Source organism: Danio rerio, chromosome 22 (assembly GCF_049306965.1).
Source record: "Danio rerio strain Tuebingen ecotype United States chromosome 22, GRCz12tu, whole genome shotgun sequence".
NCBI lineage: Eukaryota > Metazoa > Chordata > Actinopteri > Cypriniformes > Danionidae > Danio > Danio rerio.
This window is the reverse complement of record NC_133197.1, coordinates 36,365,931-36,387,744: the sequence shown is the minus strand read 5'-3', so window position 1 is coordinate 36,387,744 and position 21,814 is coordinate 36,365,931. Positions and strand designations below refer to the sequence as shown.

The 21,814-nt window shown below is 36.0% G+C and overlaps 2 protein-coding genes across 5 annotated transcripts in view; one reads left to right on the top strand and one right to left on the bottom strand.

Moving 5' to 3' along the window:
• Nucleotides 1-21,814, top strand: part of rnf123 (ring finger protein 123) — a 245,981-nt gene that overhangs the window by 143,502 nt on the left and 80,665 nt on the right. The gene's annotated exons all lie outside the window — the stretch shown is intronic.
• amigo3 (adhesion molecule with Ig-like domain 3) overlaps nt 1-21,814 on the bottom strand; it is a 32,027-nt gene that overhangs the window by 9,251 nt on the left and 962 nt on the right. The window contains exon 2 of one of the 2 annotated variants that reach the window (XM_001340369.8): nt 20,323-21,740. In XM_001340369.8, coding sequence (XP_001340405.5) covers nt 20,323-21,621 — 1,299 coding nt within the window. In that variant the 5' untranslated portion in view covers nt 21,622-21,740. Of the gene's footprint in view, nt 1-19,334; nt 21,741-21,814 lie in introns of those variants that run through there. The other variant, XM_005161841.6, reaches the window with a different exon arrangement.

Below are 21,814 nucleotides of genomic sequence, written 5' to 3'. Positions count from 1 at the left end.
GTCTTCAGTAAATCACTGAAGGCAACGATATCATGTTATCACAATGATCTAATGTGGCAATAAGATCGTAACTGTACTGTGCATTTACACTGTGGCCATATTCATGTATGTAAACACACCAAAAACAACATTAACTTTATAGCGTTTGTTTTTTTAAGTATGACCGAAAAACACAAACGCGGTTATAAATGTATTAAAACGTGTTTGTTTTTTTGATGTAAAAATTCATAATAATGACAAACAATACTAATTTGTGCATCTCCTGACCTCCGTGTCCAGCTATGTTATCGTTATGGCTGGTGTATTCTGTGAAATTTTCTTACCCCTTGGTTTTGAGTGTGGTCCTGAAAAATCTCAGTTTCAAGGGCTATTCACCCCTTCTCCTTATCCCTACACCTTCAAGATAAAGAGAATTGGGACACCCCGACGCCTTCACGTGAACGCGCAAAATGAGGGTTAGGGGTAAGGGAAAGGGCTAAGAGGTAGAATTAGGATTAGGCCTAAGTTTTTTAATTAAAAATAAACGTTAATTAAAAATAAACGTTACTATAATCTCTAATTAACAAGTGGTGCTCACTGCAGAGCCACTTGGGCAGAGCTGAACTCCAGCAAGGGGAAGCTTGAGCTCCAGCTCCTCCTTCCTTGCATTTCTTCTACGAGTGATGTCACTGTGGGTTGGGGTTAGGGGTAGGGTGGGTGTACGCATTAAAACAGCTTATAGGAGGAGGAGCGAGAGCTCAAGCTCCCCCTCGCTGGAGCTCAATGCGCTCTGCAGCAAGCAGTGTCCAGTTTCAAGTGAATTTTGGGTGACTAACTGCAGTTCGGCTGTTTCACATTTAATTATGAACATTTCATTTATGCCCCCGTGACAAACTGGGCTATTAGACGGAAATAAGGAGTAAGGACTGGTGAGCGTGTTATGGAATTTAATAACGCATGCGTGCTTGCTCGCTCGGGAGTCGGGAGCGATATTGTTAGACCGTCTTGTCCAAAATTAAACCAGTTACCGACTGCTCCTGCGCTTTATTTGAAAATTTATTCCCACGTCGAAAGAAATCTGGTCGGCTCTAGAAATCTGCAGACCTCTAGCTTGAACCAGCAACCTTCTTGCTGCGAGGCAAGACTGCGACCCACTGCTCCACCGTGCCGCCTTAGTTTTTATATTATTTAAGGATGGGCAAATCCGCTTTGTGCCGCGGCGCATTGTCTAAAAGGGTTGAGTTTATTTTCTTAATGAGTTATAGGTGTGTTTTGAGAATAAACCAATTAGAGTCTCATCTCCCATTCCCTTTAAGAGCCAGCTGCGTCGCGCCAAGAGCGCATTCGCTATTTACAGGACATAAAGTAAGTCTAAGTGGAAAAACTGAGCATTTCACTAGCAAACAGTTAACAGTTAACATTTTTTTAAACAGAAAAGTGTTAAACAGAGCATCTACTGCGTGAGAATGAGAGATAATGGATCACTTTCACTTTCACTCTTGGATAGGGAAACCTTTACGCACAGACATCAATTAGCCTATAAATAATTCATTTCGTTTGTTAAGCGCAAATATTCGTTTCAAAACTATTTCTATATTCAGTTCTAATTTCCAGCAAACGAATAAATAAACAATATTAATGAAGTCCTAAAACACATGCTGCGTCCCATATGGTCTAAAACCTGACAGGTGGGCAAATCTAAGCTTGTTTTTAATAAAACAAATATAAATATGGATATAATAAATAATACTGCTAATAATAATAACATTATACAAAAGGAAATTGTTATGAATGAACTGAAAAAGCCTCCCGAGATATAAAAGCAGTGATTTTTTTATAATTATGTAGGCTAGAAAATAATATGTTTTGTAATATTTTAATCCTTTATATTTATATCCTATATCTATTCTTAATATATCCTATATATATCCTTAATATTAAAATATTTTCATATGTAAAGATATTTGCCTATTGCTCTCTTGTGCGTATTAAGCAGTGTGTAAGACTGGGTTTGTTTTGGTCTAATGAAAAATCTATTATAGTTTCTCAAAATAGCAACGCGCCAGCGGTCCGCCTCAGAACGCCTCCCTTTTTAGACCAGAACGCCTATGGACGCACAAATGAGCGCTAATGCATTTGCTATTTAAACAGCGTAGCGCAACGCCTCAAAACGACTCTTGCGCCAAGCTGAAACTAACAAAAGACTATTGCGTCGCGCCTTGCGCCACACTGCGCCCGGTGTATGATAGGGCCCATTGTGATAATATCAATGTGTTTGTATTTCACCATAACATGAGCCCTTTAAATACAAAAATTGCTAATTATTTCCCCTGCCTCTCTGCCACAATACCTGCTCTTCCAATAATCCTCAGTGTCTCAGAGGCTTCTGGTTTCTGCCACCTTCCTTTCCCTCTCCCTTTTTCTTTCTCACTGTTTCCCTGTGAAACTGAACTGTGACACCCTTCTTTCAGAGGTGTTTCTCTGAAAGGATTTTTCCAAACTTCTGTTCTGCCGTTCAGCTTCAGCGATGCTCCGTGAATCTTTCGTTGGCTGTTTATAATGTCTTGTCCTTCCTGAGATTTACGCCTTCAGTGTGACCGCTGTACTAATATGGTAAACATCTTTGAATGTGATGTCAGGTTTAATCGCCGCTCCGCCGCTTAGTGATAATAGCAGTAAGTCATGGTAATCCTGCCCCGGACGGCTTCATCAAATACAAGCAGAGCGGGTTGGTTTCGACTCGGAGCGCTCATTAACGATGCCTGCTAATTAACTTAAGCGGACTCTAGGCTCCGGGATCATGTCTTAAGCGTCCTGCTCATTTAAAGAGGGAAAACAGATACGCTCACCCATACATCTAACAGGAGAAGCCTTCATTAGAAGAAATAAACCTGTTTAAGACACTGCAGGTAAATAGGATGATAAAAAACGAATATTTATTTAATATTTATCACCGTACTAACACAGTCGGCTTTATTTTTTTGCTTGCATAACCAAATAAATGAATATAAGTCACTAATATGGTCATGACTTCCGGTTTCATCTGACGGGAATAAAGAAAACTGCCTTTAAAAATATGCATTATTGTTGAAATCCTTAGACACGGATAAATAAAGAGCTACAAATGAAGCACCGAAGTTTATTTTGGATGATTTTTGACCCCCGAAATCAACCACTTTTACCAATGTTTTGTAAATGCTTTGTCATTTGTAATGGTCGTGGTTTTTTGTGTGCATGTTTCAATAGTAATGTGCATTTGAGAAGGCCGACTGCTGTTACTTTGACTTGGTCATTGACACCCAATGCCTTTCACTTTCTCGTTCACTTCCTCCTTGGATTGATTTTCACTTTAAATGAATCTGGGCCAAGGGTGTAATTACGTCTTATTCATTTCTGAAATGGTTTTTGTCAGGATTATTTATTACAGTTAGTTTGTTAAATGGCTATGAGGAATTTTTATTTAAGCTTTTTTGTTTAAATATTTGTTTCCTACTTTAGTTTTGTCTTAATTTCTTTTTCATATATAGTTTTTTTCTTTCTTTCTTTCTTTCTTTCTTTATTATTTATTTATTTATTTATTTATTTATTTAACATTTTGGTTATTTTTCATCACATTAAACTGAATTTTTTTGTTATTATATATCATTTTTTTTATTTTAATATGCTGTTATTTTTTATTTATTTGTAGCATATTTTCAGTACTTAAATCACCCTTAAAGTGATGGTTCACCCCCCAAAACATCTATCCTCTTTTACTCACCTTTTATTTATTTCAAACATTTATGAGTTTCTTTCTTCTTTTGGACACAAAAGATGATATTTTGAAAAATAGTAGAAACTACTGTAACTACTATTGACTTGCATTGTATTTTTTTTTCAAACTATGGAAGTTAAAGCTTACAGGTTTCCAGTTTTTGCAAAATATATTTGCTTTATATATATATATATATATATATATATATATATATATATATATATATATATATATATATATATATATATATATATATATATATATATATATATATATATATATATATAATCCCTAACCATTGCATTACACTGGGTTTCTTTTATTTGATATGAGTGAATGACGGCAAGGTTTTATTTAATAGGCTTTTTAAAATTAATTTATTTATTGATAAATTATTTTGGTCCTCGTCCACTTTTGTTGTGTAAAAGAGCAGCATGAACATTTTTTTCTTCCATAGAAGAAATATACTCGCAAGCAAAATAGATTTAAGCCTAGTTTAACATGTTTATTTATGCTGCTAATATTTATTTGTGTTGTAAATTACCCTATATTGTGTAAAAGAGCAGCATAAACATTCTGTTAAATGTCTACTTTTTTCCCATAAAATATATATATTTAAAAGCACATTGCTATTTTTTAACACATTTATTTATGGTGCTTTTTTGCATTATTTAATCAACTTTTATTGTATTAAAGAGCAGCATGAACATTTTTTTAAACATCTACATTTTCTTCCATAGAAGAAATGTACTCGCAAGCAAAAGATTTCAGCCTATTTTAACATATTTATTAATTGTACACTTATTTATAGTTCTTCTTTGCAATAATCCATTAACCTATTCTGCAAAAGAGCAGCCTGAACATTCTGCAAAACATTTACTTGTTTCATATAAGAAGATTTCAACCTATTGTAAAATTTATTTATGGTGCTTTGTTTTGCAATATTCCATCCCCTTGTATTACGTTAAAGAGCAGCCTGAACATTCTGTTAAATATCTACTTTTTCTATGTAATACATATACTCACAAGCACATCTCAGCCCATTTGAACACTTTTATTAAATGTGCTAATGTTAATTTATGGTGCTTTTATTGCATTAATCTATTCACCTATTCTACTAAAGAGCAGCCTGAACATTCTGCTAAACATCTACTTTTTCTCCCATAGAAGAAATATATTTGCAAGAAGATTTCAGCCTATTTTAACATGTTTATTTATGCTGCTAATATTTATTTATTGGTTCTTTGTCTTCCATTATCCCATACACTTTTATTGCGTGAAAGAGCAGCATGAACATTCTGCTAAACATCTACTTTTTCTTCCATGGAAAAAATATACTCGCAACCGGATTGTTTCAGCCTATTTTAACATGTTTATTTATTGTCTAATATTTATTAATGGTGTTTTTTTCATATATTTTTCCAATATTCCATCCACCTATATTGTGTAAAGGAGCAGCATAAATATTCTGTTAAACGTTGACTTTTTCTTCCATAGAAGAAATATAATAGCAAGCACATTCAGCCTATTTTCACTTTTATTTATGGTGCTTTTTTTGCATTATTCCATAAATTTCTATTGTATAAAAGAGCAGCGTGAACATTCTGCTAAACATCTACTTTTAATTCTATAGAAGAAATATATTTGCAAGCTAAACATTTTAGCCTATTTTAACATATTAATTTAATGGTGCTAAGTTTTTATATTATTTTATCCATTTTTATTGTATAATAGAGCCCCATGAACATTCTGTTAAACATCTACCTTTTCTTCCATAGAAGAAATAAGCTCGCAACAGGAATGTTTCAGCCTATTTTAGCACGTTTAATATTTGTGCTAATATTTTTTATGGTGATTTATTTATTTATTTATTTTTTGCAATATTCCATCCACTTTTATTGTATGAAAAAACAGCATGAGCATTCTGTTAATTGTATACCTTTTCTTTCATGAAACAAATATACTTGCATGCAGAAGATTTCAGCCTATTTTAACATGTTTATTTATGCCGCTAATATTTATTTACGGTGTTTTGTTTTGCATTATCCCATCCACTTTTAATGCATAAAAGAGCAGCACTAACATTCTGATAAACGTCTACTTTTTCTTCCATAGAAGAAATATACTCGCAGCCTATTTTAACATGTTTATTAATTGTGCTAATATTCATTTATAGTTCTTATTTGCAATAATCCATTAACCAATTCTGCCAAAGAGCAGCCTGAACATTCTGCTAAACATTTACTTGTTTCATATAAGAAATATACTCACAGGCAGAAGATTTCAGCCTATTTTAACACTTTTTTAAATTGTGCTAATATTCATTTATGGTGCTTCTTTGCATTAATTCCATTCACTTATTCTGTAAAAGAGCAGCCTGTACATTCTGCTAAACATCTACTTTTTTGTTCCATAGAAAAAGTTTCGATCCACATAATTGTGAACTCTTCTAACAAGCATTTGTGTTGTTAATTTGACGTCAAACTGACCAAAAATACAGTCCTACTAGTTGAAATTCGCAAGCGAGAACAACAGAGGACTCATCAGATTGACTGACACATCACAGTTTGCTTTAAAGGTGACTTCAATGCAAACAGATGCTACCGAACAAGAAATGCTCCAAGAAAACGTTGCATTAATCAGAGTTTTCCTTCTTAAATCGGAGAATTTAAGAGAATAACAGCCACCGTGATTCAGCTCAGATGCAGATTACAGCTAAATCAGTCCAGACAGTGTTTGCATCTCGCCCGGCTGGAACGCTTCATCAGAACAACTGTAAATATTGGTGATTGATGAGCGCTCTAAATTTGTTTGCCGGGTAATGGAAGGCCTGTTGTCGAGCTATGATGAAATACCTGTGAAACGGACGGGGCCCGAACAGCAAGAAATGAAAGATGCTGTAAAATAGGGCGATTTATCTCTGCGCCTTCATTTCATCTGCTATTCAAACCCAATCTTTAGTGAGTTTTATTGGGTTTTTAGGATTTTAACACCTCGATTTTATTTTTTTATGTTGTTTTTTTTCTTGCCCTTTCTCTTTTATTGTGTAAAAGAGCAGCATTGACATTCTGCTAAACTACTTCTTTTTAGTTTCATAGAAGAAAGACTATCTATTCACTCTTTTAACTCACAGTTTTCCATATGATGACTATACTATGTAAAATAATGTTTAAATAAAAACTAACTTCACAAGAAACACAGAATGTCACATTTAAAAGTCACATTTATGGATATCTTTGCTTGTGAAATCTTATTTTTTTAAAACTTATAATTCACACCAGGAAATTTAGTGTAAAAGAAAAGGATTTCTGCCTGCTTTTATATTATTTTTCTATTTATTTTTAGTTAGTGTTTTTTTTTTTTGCATTCATTTTGTCCCCATCCACTTTTATTGTGTGAAAGAGCAGCGTGAACATTCTGTTGAACATCTTCTTTTTTCCGTAGAATAAATACACTGGCAAGCAAGAATCCTCAGTGAGTTTCATCATATTTTTGTTTTATTATTAATTTTTTAAAATAATATGTCTAAATGAAGGGCGTGTTTGCTTAAAACAAGCTTAATAATCTGCCAGTGAGGGTAAGAAAAGTAATTATATATTGAAATGAAAACAAAATTACTATCTTTACCCTCATTTGCAGATTATTTTGCTTGTTTTCGTGAAAAACTCACTTGATTTTGACTTATTATTTCTGAAAACAAGACGATACATTTTTCTTGTCTAGAAAACGCTTCTCGGTTGAAGTATTTTTAGATATTTGGACTAGAAACAGGACAAAAACTTGAAGTAAGAAAAGCATTTTTAATTTATTTTGGAGTGGCAGGTCTGGTTTAATAGTGCCGGAGTCGAGTCAGGCTAATCTATTTAAACTCACCTGCTATTCAAACCCAATCCTTATTGAATTTTATTGTATTTTTTATGATTTACCACCTTAAATTGAATTATGTTGGTCTTTTCTTGCCCTTTTTCTTTTATTGTGTAAAAGAGTAGCAGTGACATTCTGCTAAACTACTTCTTTTTAGTTTCATAGAAGAAAGACTATCTATTAACTCCTTTAACTGACAGGTTTCCATATGATGATTATACTACATAAAATAATGTTTAAATGAAAATGAATTGCTTGTTTTAAAGAAAAACCCCACTTGATTTTACTGTATTTTTTTTTATTTATAGTTTTTGACTTGTAAAGTGGATTTGATTTAACAGGCATTTTTGCATGATGGGATGCTTTTTGTTTATTTTATGTATTTAAATGTTTAAATGTGGTGATGGTTTGTTGATAAAAAAATAATTTAATTCTTTTTTTAAGTGTATTCAAAAATGAGTTTTTGTCCTGTTTAGTTTAAATATATTTAAAAAAAAATCTTAAATAAGGAAGCGTTTTCTAGACAAACAGAAAAGACCAAATTAAGTGAGTTTTTCCTTAAAACGAGCAAAATAATCTGCCAATGTAATCATAATGAAAAAATCTAAATGAAAACAATATAATCTTTTTCTCTCCTTTGCTGATTATTTAGCTTGTTTGAAGAAAAAAAACTCTTTATTTTGACTTAATTAATGAAAACAGCTTTTATTTCTTTGTGTTTTACTTGTCTAGAAAATGCTTCTTGATTTAAGAGGTTTTTGCTCTCATATTTAAAAACAATAAATGTTAAATCATAATTGTTTGGTTTATCATTATTTTCTTTCATTATTTCTATCATTCATTTGATCAATTATCAATGATCATAAATTGGTTTTATTTTAATATTTGTTCATGTTTAGAAACCTATAAGTGCAGATTATTTAGCTTGTTTTAAAGAATTGATATTGACTCATTTTTTCTGAAAACAGCTTTTATTTTTCTGCTTTTTAATTGTCTAGATTAAATGCTTCTTGATTTAAGAGGTTTTAGATATTTTGACTGAAAACTAGAAGTAAGAAAAACATTTTTCATTAATTTGAACAAATATCCAGCTTGTTTTAAGAAAAAAAAACTCACTAGATTTTGAAATGCAATATGAAAGAATCTAAATAAAAATATTAAAATATATAGATATACATATAATAATTATTGTTTGGTTTATCATTATTTTCATATAATTTTATATCATTTTCACTTGTTTATTTAATGAAAGTAAACAATTAGTTTGTATTTATGCATTTATTAATTATTTATTTATAGTTAATTTGCCAAATGATCATAAATTGGTTCTATTTAAATATTTGTTTATGTTTAGAAAGCTAAAAGTGCAGATTATTTAGCTTTAAGGTAAAACTCACTTGATTTGGATTTATCATCTTTAATAACAAGACTATTTGTTGTACTTGTCTGGAAACTGCTTCTTGATTTAAGGATTTTTTATATATTTGGACTTGAAATAAGAAAGAAAAGCAGCTTTTATTCCTCTGTTTATTTATTTTCTGCAGTGGAGGGTCTGGTTAAATAGTGCGGGAATGGAGTCAGGCTAATCAATTACACAGTCCTCATTTGCATGTTCACAGGCTGTCGGGCAAAACTGTTGGATTTGTCCTGCTGAGCTTTAATGCTGGAAATCTCGCAGCACAGCCAGGCGAATTGATGGGAGTGCGTTATAGGAAACTAACGCTGTGGGTTGTTTGTTTCTGCTATATATATATTACTTAAAAGAATTAAAAAGAAACAATTACATTTTTTTGCTTAATAACTTTAATTGTGATTTAATTGTTGAATACCAAATTACCAGAATATTTAGAAGAGAAAGACTGAACACTGAAAAAAATAAAAGGTTCATTAGATTTACTGATTTTTTTTTTGAGGTAAGTGGTTGCAAACTACTTATAAGGGCTGGATTAAACTAATAAATTAAGTTGAACATAACTACATTTGCTTATTTCAGTTCAGCTCATATTCAGTACATTGTTTTCAACAACCTTAAAACAATTGAGTAAATCCAATGAATCATGTTTCTGTTTATTTTTATTTTTTTGCTTTTGCTTTCCCTTGATAAACTCACACACTTTTGCACCATACACTGTAAAAAAGGCAGGGTTCCACACAATTCCTTCATGTTGTCCCAATACAAATGGATTCATTTGACTTACTGTAATTGTTTTTACAAATTTAAATAGATTCAACTCAAAACAACTAACTTGTCCCCTCAAAAACCTGAAGAATTGTGTGGTTTCAGCTCATTTTAAATAAGTAGTTTGAACTATGGTTGGGCCGATAGACGATGCCATTGTCCATCGCTGATGGCCAATAGACAACACGATGCTGAGCCGTCATCTCGATCCATCGCCACGCCCCAATCCCATACCCGCTCGCGATAAATACACACTCGGGCCCTGTTTACACTAATACATCTTAGTGTTAAAATTGCATTTTAGAACAGAAATGATCCACAACCACACTGTGTTTTACCTAGCATTTCTGAACAGCCCTCCGTCTGCTGAAAACGGACATCACGTGACCACACACACACACACACACACACACACACACACACACACACACACACACACACACACACACACACACACACACACACACAGTCACATGCTGTCATGCATTCCTCTGAGCTCCAGACAGAGAGCAGTGCACGTCGGAGAGTTTATGAAGGATGTACCGCTGGATCGCATCTCACTATAGTTGTTAAATGTGATATTCACGCACCCCAAGTTTCAAGAGTTCCCACTTAGATATGCTTGGCACTTATTGCAGGTTTGGCATGCTGTCCCAGGAGAGAACCCTGAGCTCGGAGATATTTGAGCCCAGGTCTCCCGCCCGGTCTAGAAGCATATCAGGAGAACCGAGATCAGGTAGGTCTCGATCGCTCCCCCTTTAAAAGGGGGGAAAAAAAAGGAGGAGATGGGGTGGAAGGGGGGATTCTTCCAAAACAAAGATAGAGCAATAAGGAGAAAGTGATCCATTTATATTCAGCTAGGATCATTCTGATTGGATTTTACTGATTACAGATGAGTGGCCAGCGGTGCACAATCATATCACGTGCTCCTCTCGAAATTAGTTTATGAAACTTCACTTTCCGGAAGCTCCGGGAGTCTCTATGCATTTGCGGGACTCATAATCGAGAGCAAACTAGTGATAATCTCCCGGAAATTGCACGTCTCCCTCCTGGTCCTCAAATAAGTCACGCACCCTTCTCAACCCGGATCCCTCCTCACTCTTCAGACAACCCTACACCCCCCCTCTCTTTTCGCATGATGACGATTCCATCGTCCATTGCGATGTTTCATATTAGACATCGTACGATGCCAGATTGGTCAACATCGCCCAACCCTAGTTCAAACAAGCAGCAAAAGTAATTGTTTTAGTGTATGTGAGATTGTCATAATTGAGGCACGGGATCCATTTTTATAACTAATATTCAGTGTTTCATCAGGTTTATATGAATTATTATTTTACATTTGCGTAATTGTTTGAATAAACTCAGTATTACCGTGTAATCAGTATGAGTTAATTAGCATAATATATATTAGTTCATATGCAAATTTATTCAGGGTGTTGTGCAGCTGAAAACAAAACTAATATTATTGAACATATCATTGCTCCAAATGCAAATTTAACCTCTTAGGGCAACCAAACCTGTTCCTGGAGGGCCGGTGTCCTGCAGATTTGAGCTCCAACTCTAATCAAACACACCTGAACTAGCTAATCAAGCTCTTACTAGGTATACTTGGAAACACCCAGGCAGGTGTGTTGAGGCAAGTTGGAGCTAAACCCTGCAGGGCACTGGACCTCCAGGAACGAGATTGGTGACTCCTGTGCTAGGACTTAGTCGTCACATACATGGACGGCACATTTTAGCTCTTAAATGGCTTTTTAAAATTCTTTGAATGTTTTATAGTTTGTTACAGACACACATGACACTCATCCTGCAACTGTTTTGCAGCATATGAAATGTCCTGAACACTATGTTTAACTGTGTAAAACGAGCAAAAAAATTTTTGTTTTTACTCTCTAATAGTCAAAACATGTTAAAAAAAATTTGTACGTGTTATTAATGCATTAAAAAACAGTCTTAGTCTCAGTCAGAATTATTGGCCCCCCTAAATTATTAGCGCCCCTGTTTATTTTTTTTCCCCAATTTCTGTTTAACGGAGAGAATAATTTTTCAACACATTTCTAAACACAATCATTTTAATAACTCATCTCTAATTACTGATTTATTTTATCCTTGCCATGATGACAGTAAATAATATTTGACTTGATTTTTTTCAAGACACTTCTATACAGCTTAAAGAGACATTTAAGGCCTTAACCAGGTTAATTAGGTTAACTAGGCAGGTTAGTAATTTGGCAAGTTATTGTATAACGATGGTTTGTTCTGTAGACGGAAAATGAAATTGCTTAAAGTGGCTAATAATTTTGACCTTAAAATGTTTAATAATAATTTATAACTGAACAAAATAAAACAAATAAGACTTTATCCAGAAGAAAAAAATATTAGCAGACATACTGTAAAAATTTCCTTGCTCTGTTAAACAAAATTTGGGAGTTATTAAAAAAAGAAATTTAAATTTAAAGGGGAGGTGGGGGGGGGGGGTTCATTGGATTTACTGAACTATATACAGTTGAAGTCAGAATTATTAGCCCCCCTGAATTATTAGACCGCTTATTTATTTTTTTTCCTCAATTTCTGTTTAATGGACATACATTTTTTTTCAACTCATTTCTAAACACAATAGTTTTAATAACTCATTTCTAATATCTGATTTATTTTATTTTTACCATGATGACAGTAAATAATATTTAACTAGATATTTTTCAAGACACTTCTATACAGCTTAAAGTGACATTTAAAGGCTTAACTAGGTTAATTAGGGTTAGGGTAATTAGTCAAGTTATTGTATAACAGTGGTTTGTTTTGTAGATCGAGAAAAAAATATAGCTTAAAGAGGCTCATAATTTTGTCCCTAAAATGGTGTTTAAAAAATTAATAACTACTTTTATTCTAGCCGAAATAAAACAAATAAGACTTTCACCAGAAGAAAAAATATTATCGGACACACTGTGAAAATTTCCTTGCTCTGTTAAACATCATTTGGAAAATATTTAAAAATGAAGAAAAACATTTTAAGGGGGCTAATAATTCTGACTTCAACTGTTTAACTGTCAGCTTATGATTTGAATCCGGAAGAACGTAGTTCCTCATACAAAAGGGTTTTTGAGACTCTCCATGTTTGATTTTGCTTTTATATGCACAATTATGCCGTCAAACTGTTGTATAAACGCAATATCACACTCGTAGCAGTGCGATATGGCTGTATCGCAACGCACGCCTCCCACCAGTGCCGATATACAGCCATATTGCACTGCTACTCGTGTGATATTGCTCATATATATATATATATATATATATATATATATATATATATATATATATATATATATATAAATAGCGTGTTTACAATTTATTTTTTAAATTAATGTATATAACTTATTAAAATTCAATTTGGCGTGAAAAGACATTTTACAAAAGTCCATTTACACGACAACAGCATATTATAAACAGAAAATTGTACGCAGTTAACGCAGTCTATAAAAAGTTCTTTTTAGACATTAGTTTGGTATATACGAAAGCCAAAATCAATGAGGCATGTTTCAATCCTGATTTTACTGCACTATTACTGTTTTTATCAGAATTTATCTTTCTTTTGGGTGGATCTCGGGCTACTTCTCAATCTAAAATGTTCAATTAATAAAGATTATTTTTAAAAAATGCCCCAAAATGCTTTTGTTGTCTAAAGGAAGAGCCAAAAACAGATAAAAGTAATGTATGATGACTTGTTCGGTCAAGTTCCAATATGGACCAATAAGCTGCATATCTATTATGGAGAAAATCTTGGATCTCTTTAAGACTCATGGCTCAAACAAAAGCCCATATTGCTCTACCCACACAGGCATCTGAAGCTCAGTATGGTGCATCGGGAAGACCATTTATAGACCCGCTTTAGAGCTCACAGATGTTATTACTATAGGATTTCCCTTCATCATTGTACAATACGTTCACCTGCAACGAAGAATGCAGTCTTAATTTGAAATCTCACAAACTGGCTTTTTCAGGAATGGTGTGTTTATTATTATTGCTGTTAACTTTGTCATATGTTGATGTTTTAGTTATAATATTAATAATCATGATACAAATAAAGTCCTTATTAAAAAGCCCCATTTTTTTTGTTGCCCCACATGTTGTTCTTTGACATTATTGATTGTGTGTGATGAATAATAAGCTAATGAGGTGGACCACACACGGCTCAGAGGCAGCAACTGCATAAAGTCCTTGAACAGGAGCACGAAAAGACACAAAGCCAGTGGAAACATGCATCACGGTGCTGACAATCATTACCGTAATGTGGAGATCGTACAGCTTTACGAGCCTTTGAAATGTCTTGCTTTGGGGTGATTGATGGGGGGGTAAGATGCGCCAGGCTGTTTTGTTTAGAAATGGACCTGCCATGTGAAAAACATCAGTTTTATTTTGCTTAGATTATGAATGCGTACTGGCTAAAATAGGCTAAAATCGGTTAGAACATTTTCTGATGTACGTTGTATTTCTATTCATCCTCTATGTTTTAACTCTACTGATCCATTAAAAAAAGATTTTGAAGATTTTGAACATATTTAGGAATATGCTAAATGAGGTAAAAACAATGTTAAAGTCAGTTAAGCTGCGTCCCAAATGGCACACTATACACTATGCACTCATACACTATGTACTTTTGCACTTACACACTCAACAGGATAGTACATGTGTGTAGTGTCGTCCCAAATGGCACACTAATGTTTTTTTACTAAGCGGATATTCAAACCGTTTTCCTGTTGACGTTTGACGGTCGCCAAATCAGTGAAATAAACGACCCAATTATCAAATAATACCTGCCGTGAACATTGCCGCATTCACCATCGGGAGGCTCTATAATCACTCTCGTAGGAGAATTTTGCTTTCACCATCCAAAATAAATAATGTTATCCAACATGTGCGGCACACTACTTACACTATTTATACTACAAAATGGCGTAGAATAGTGCATAAGTATGCGATTGGGGACGCAGCTTTAGTCTCCTTTGAAAAAGTCTTTGTTTTGGTTTTTGCCTTAACAAACTTTGCCTTAATATTTGATGGCACATCTGCAAATGTGACCTCCAGAGGACAATAGCAGCCTTTGAAAGATGAAGATGCAGGTTGACTTGAGTTTTTTTTTTTTTTTTTTATAGTTAGCAAATAATTTAAATATTACAAGTATAAGCATTAGCATTGCAGCTTATGTATGTTTTATTTCTTTGCATCCTTTTTAAAGGTGCTGTATGTTTTCGACCGGTGTTTCTTAACTGGTGGGTCGTGACCCAAAAGTGGGCGCAGGAACATTTTCAGTGGGTCGCAGAGTGTGTGGTCACTAAAACAACAAAAGTTTAGATTTTAACTTATATTTTGCTTATACTGGACTTTTATTTTGAAATGCGCACGCGACAACCGTATCGTTTGACGTGTGAAATTTCATTTCATTATCGCAAGAAATATATCGAAGCGCAAGTACAATCTTGAATATAATATAATATCCATATAAAGTATGGATTTACATATACTGATGACAAAAAAGGCTTAAAACCTCAGTGTGTCATGTGTAGTGAGGTGCTCTCACAAGAGAGCTTGAAACCTTCTAAACTAAAACGACATTTAGAAATCAAACATCCCAGTTGCAAGGACGAACCTGTGGACCATTTTCAAAGACGACATTTTGTTATTCATTCATTCATTGTCTTGTCGGCTTAGTCCCTTTATTAATCCGGGGTCGCCACAGCGGAATGAACCGCCAACTTATCCAGCAAGTTTTTACGCAGTGGATGCCCTTCCAACCGCAACCCATCTCTGGGAAACACACACACACACTATGGACAATTTAGCCTACCCAATTCACCTGTACCGCATGTCTTTGGACTGTGGGGGAAACCGGAGCACCCGGAGGAAACCCGCGCGAAGGCAGGGAGAACATGCAAACTCCACACAGAAATGCCAACTGAGCCGAGGTTCGAACCAGCGACCCAGCAACCTTCTGTGAGGCGACAGCACTACCTACTGCGCCACTGCCTCGTCCAACATTTTGTTAAATGACAGCAATAAAATAGTGTTTATTTGTAAGTCTTGATGATTTTCTTATGTTTTACCTGTCATTACTTGTGTGTTAACAAATAAATACAAATTAATTATAATTCCTGAAATTATATTATAGTTCCTAAAAATTTGGGTGACTATGTAAAAATGTGGGTCCCATGGCTGTACCAGTTGAGAACCATTGTTTTAGACTCGTCTAATTCATAAAGAATACCGTAATATGTTTGAAGATATCTAAGAATATGCTAAATGAGGTAAAAACAATGTTAAAGTCAGTTATTCTCCTTATTATAAATTAATTGTCAGAATGTTTATCTTTGTTTTGGCCTCTATAACCAGCCCACTGCCAGTTTATTCAGCTACTGTATATTTCCACACCCCATGTAGGTTGCCTTAATATTTGGGGGTGCATCTGAAAAATCTGACATCCAGAGGTCAATAGCAGCCTCTGAAAGATGAAGATGCAGATTCAGAGTTAAGGCATTTTTTTTTAGTTTGCAAATAATCAAAATATCATAAGCAAGAGATTTGCAGCTTACTTTTGTTATATTTCTGTGCATCCTTTTTAAAAGTGCTGTATGTTTTGGACTCTTCTAATCCATAAAGCATAACGTGATATGGTTGAAGATATCTAAGAATATGCTAAATGATGTAAAAACAATGTTGAAGTCAGTTATTCTCCGTTAAAAATGCATGTTTATTGTCAGAATATCTGTCTTTGTTCAGGCCTCTATAACCAGCCCACTGCCACTTTACTCTGTTATATTTCCACACCACAGGTAACCTTGGTGGAAAACACAGTGTATTTTATTTCAGTCATGAATGTTGCCTTAATATTTGGCGGTGCATCTGAAAATGTGACCTCCAGAGGTCAATAGCAGCCTCTGAAAGATGAAGATGCAGATTCAGAGTTAAGTTTTTTTTAGTTAGCAAATAATAGAAATATCATAAGCTGTAGCTTTGCAGCTTTAAGTGTGTTATATTTCTATGCATCCTTTTTTAAATGTGCTGTATGTTTTAGATTTTTTAAATGCATAACAATACCACAATATGTTTGAACACATTTAAGAATATGCTAAATGAGGTAAAAACAATGTTAAAGTCCGTTATTCTCCTTTGAAAATTCATTGTAAGAATGTCTATCTTTGTTTTGACCTCTATAACCAGCCCACTGCTAGTTTACTCAGCTATATTTCCGCACCCCAGGTAACCTTGGTGGAAAACACAGTGTATTTTATTTCAGTTATGAAGTCTGCCTTAATATATCGGGGCGCAGATTGAGAGTTGAGGTGTTTTTTTTAAGTTAGCAAATACTATAAATATTACAAATGTAAGCAATAGCTCTGCAGCTTGCAGTGTAAGACTCAATCATCAGGCAGGCTCGCTCCTGTTGGTGTCTGCGTTTGGGTCTGGCTGGATAAAACCCCAGCTATATTTTGAATTTGGACTGCAATACCTAGTTTAACCCCTAGGTGTCTGTCCTATATACTGCATTTTTAAATAAGCCACCCAGATTAGATGTTAAAAAACTATTTCTTCCTGCTAAAACATTCTATCCACCTAAAAATTTTAATTCTGCAATGATTTATTCATCATGGTTGTAGTTTCGAATCTGTATGAGTTTATGTTTAGAAAATGTTGGTAACAAAACCAATTTTTTGGACTTCCCTTGAATGGTGAATATTTTGTATTCCAATGAAGAAGTCAGTATTGGAGTAACATACTTTGTCAATGGCTCCCCACCTTTTTTTGCCTGAGACCCCCTCGTCCCCCAGAAAATATTGTAAGACCCCTTACACATTTAATAATTTTATTGCTTCTATAAGTTTGCAGTAAGGATGACTAATATTGTATTCAAGCAAAAGGTATGTTTATTACTATATCTAGATATGTTTGTGCACTAATATTAGTCTAATATCAAATCTTAAAGCAAAACATCAGTTGGCCATTTGCAGCTGAAAACGATTCAGGCCTTTGAATTGGCCCTATTTAATATTCAATAACCAAAATATCAGCATTCACACTGGTGTATATAAGAAAAAAATAATATAGGCTATTGCACTTTAATACTTGCATGTTATTTCTTATGCTTTATCAATCAGTGTGAGGATTGCCGCTGGCAGTGAGTAATAGTTTGGTCAATACATGGTGGAGAGATCTTTGACAGGGCAAGACGCATATAAACGTTTGTTTTAGTCACTCAATAAATGCTCTGGGCTTGTTGGGGATATTGGGGTCATCTACATATGTCGTATTAATTTGGACGGCCTCATGCATTCGTTAGCAAGAACTTTGGAGCAGATAATGCACTCTGGCTGGGTCGGGGACTCTTTGCTTCGAGAAAATGTAATAAAACTTACTAGTTTAAGTAACTAACTTGGTATTTTCCAGTATTCCTAGCGCTGCGACCTGAAATGTTTGGAGCTTCCTCAACTGGGTCCAGTATGCTTGGGTCATTACTATTACCTGCTGAAGGCGAATCTGTGAGATTCAATCTTTTTTTGTGGAAGACGAATGACAAATTTGTCCATTTTTTGGTTAGCCAGGGTATAAAATTAACTAAGGCAGGGGTCACTAATTTTGGTCCTGGAGGGCCGTTGTCCCTGCAGGGTCTAGCTCCAACTTTCCTTAACACACCTGACTGGGTGTTTCAAGTATACCTAGTAAGACCTTCATTAGCTCACTCAGGTGTGTTTGATTAGGGTTGGAGCTAAAATCTGCCGGACACTGGCCCTCCAGGAACAATTCTGGTGACCCCTGAGCTAAGGCAACATGGTCATCCTCCTAATTTTCCACTGCTAAAAAATGTTAAAAATATGACATGACCCCCAACAGTGCTTGCTGAGGCCCCTATGTGGGCCGGAACCCCCCTGTTGGGAACCGTTGCCTCATACCAAGTTTTGCCTTTACCTAAAAGTGGCGCATTTTACCCCAATCTGTACTCCAAAATGCATGGATGTGGATTGATTTATGATAGAATTGCCGGTTAGCAACACAAAACAGTGTGGTGATGGTGATGAAGATGATGATGGTGGTTTTAGTGACAGTATAGTTTTGATACATACAGCAGATGAAACAGTCATATTGGTATGCAGTTATTCTGGGGAAGATGGGCTTCGGCTCAAGGGTAATGTACTTTTGTAAGATTCTCCCTTTAACTGCATCTCTTAATCTGTGGGTTATGGCATATGTCTGAATCATTCGAATAATCAAAATCATTCCCTTCATTTGTCATCCAGCAATGCTCAGTGGATTTGTGTGTGCCGTTGTCAACCAAATATGAGCTGTTGTCAAAAGCAGCAATGATATTGTGATCTCCGATAAATCACACAGCGTCTATCATGCTCTGGCTGGCATCAATGATGTTCTAATGTAGAGTTAAACACACGCACACACACACTGTAAGTGTATTACTACTCTTTGATAGAAATGTTAGGAGACATAAACTTTGGAATTTCACATCAGCCAAAGAGACTTTAGCAATAAGAAGGAAGACATTTACCTCTGGGGTCGAAGCAAAAGGATTTATTAAGAAGAAGGGATTTGTGAAAAGGGAAAGGCGGGTGGAAAGGGGGGAAACATGGAATGCTTAGGAAGGGAGAAAATACTTCAGCATTTTCACAGATTCCACGTCATTCAGTTCCATTTTTGCAATCGTATTAAGAGTGAGACGTGACCTCTGTGTGATATCCTCGTTCATTTGAATAGATTTGGAGCACCACCTTGCACGAATGACTGTCAGTTTTTGTAAAACAGCAAACTTAACGTTTTATAGATGCATTTTCTATGACCATGACCTTCAGGAATGACTTACTCCTGCTGACTATTCACCAAACTGTCAGTGTGAAACACAGGGGTACAATGGACATAAAAAAAAAAAAATCTACATTCTAGGTATATCTGTAGAAAACTAGAAATTTGGTGTGCACTTGTCATTCTTCATATCAATGATGCTATTTTCTAGAGAAGAGCAGGGTTTATGCGGTACTTAGTCGATTATAGGCTCTAGACAAGGCATTCCTAGCTATGATTCTATCAAGGCTCAAGCAACGGGTAACGGGAAGCTTTTAACCCCTCTCAGCTTTTAGTTTCAAAGCAATTTCTTTCTCTTGTACTGTTATGGCTCAGTCAAGCCTTAAAGCAGATTCTTTTCCCCTTTCGTTAATAAATTTCATCTCTCTGATTCTATGTGCTTTCCTGCTCTGTTCCGCTCCCTGCTAGGGGCTTGCAAAGCCCTCTCCCTGATCTGTCCTGAGTAGCTGTGCAGTTGCAGACTGCCAGGTTGAAGACCCACATGCTCATTCGAGCAGGTTGTAGGGATGACAGTAAGCAGCCGCTATGGCACAATAGTGGTGTCTGAGAAGACAGAAGTGACAGAGTCAGCATCGCTCCGTGTTACTGCCAGCTTGGGATGCTCAAGGGCCAGTGCTGCCCGCGGCCTCCCATTCTGTGCTTCCTTGATGGGTTCCAGAAAGACCACATGCTTGTTGTTACTGACCTTGCGGCCGGGGCCCTCCGTGGTGGCAGGTGGTGTGGGCGTCAGGATTGACGATTGGGCACTGCATTCATTTGCAGGGCTTGGAGTCGCTGGTAGAGGCTGCTTGCGGCACCAGCAGCGACAGGGAGTCAAGTAGAGGTACATCAACACCAAAACCAGGCTCACGACACAGCCCAGCAGTGTGGTGAAGCCAGTGTTGAAGGGTTCCACCTCCTGATGGTATATCGTCACAGTTAGATTCACTTCAAAAGTCTGGTTGTGCGACTCTTGAGGGTTCTGAGCCATGCACAAGTACAACCCAGAGTCCTCGATTCGTGGTTGCAAGATTTCCAAGCTACCGTTTGCATACATTCGTAATGTGTTGTTGTTACCCGGGGGAACAATGTATTCCTTATGTGGGGATACCCACCAGTAGGTGACATTCCTTCCGCTTAATGACGTCATACAATTCAGCATCACTGATTTCCCAGCTTCTGCTGTCTTGCTATCTGTCTGCGCTAAACGCTTGACAGTGCAATTCTCAAAGAATCGTACATGTTGGAGAAATCGAACCGAAGCTCGCTGTTCACCATAAAGCAAGCAGGTATGCTCCTCCCAAAACTCTCTCACCGAGGCAAAGCCTCTCTGCTCCCAGTGTCTAAACATGCTGTACATAGAGCACTCACAAATAAGGGTGTTGTTGTGCAGGAACAACGCCTGCTGCACTGATTCCTCCAGAGCTCCGATTTCCTCAATAGGAAGGTTAGGCATACGGTTCGAGCTTAGATCCAGTGTATTGAGATTTGGATGCTCGTGGATGGAAAAGAAGGGGAAATCTGTCAGTCTGTTATGGCTCAAGTAGGCCTTGCGTAGGTTACTTAAACCGCTCAGGGCTTTGCTCTCTACCCTTACTATGCGGTTGTTGTAAAGGAGTAACTCCTCAATTGCTACTAGGTCTTGAAAGTAGTGCTGTTCTATAATGTTGAGCTGATTGGATGAAAGGTCCAGATGGTGTATTTTACTTGTATTCCGAAAGGTTCCAGGAGTTAGTTTGCTCAGCTGATTGTGGGCTAACCGTATGGTGTCGAGTTTGGGCAGGCCAGCGAAGCAACCCTCCTCGAGATGTTCAAGGCGGTTGTGGTTTAAGTCTAATGTTGCCACTGTTATAGGCAACTCTAGCGGGACTTGGTCCAGGCCAAGGTTGGTGCAGCTCAGGATATCGGATGCAATCAGACAGCCAGAAGGGATATTGGCTCTGACTAGCTGCAGCAGGAAGGAGCTCAGCATTAGGGGTGCGGCCACACCCTGAGCACACAGCATTGTGCCGTCAGGATTCTTTGGTTGGGAATCAGAGCAGCCAGAGTTTCACCAGGGTAAAAGTCCACACACTGATTGAGTGACAGCTGTCGTCTTGGTTGGGTGTTCCTATCCTTAAAATTCTGACAGGTCAGATCACAAGACAAGGGAAAACAAATGGAATCAGTTAATAAATAAGTAGCAATTCGTTTTTTCT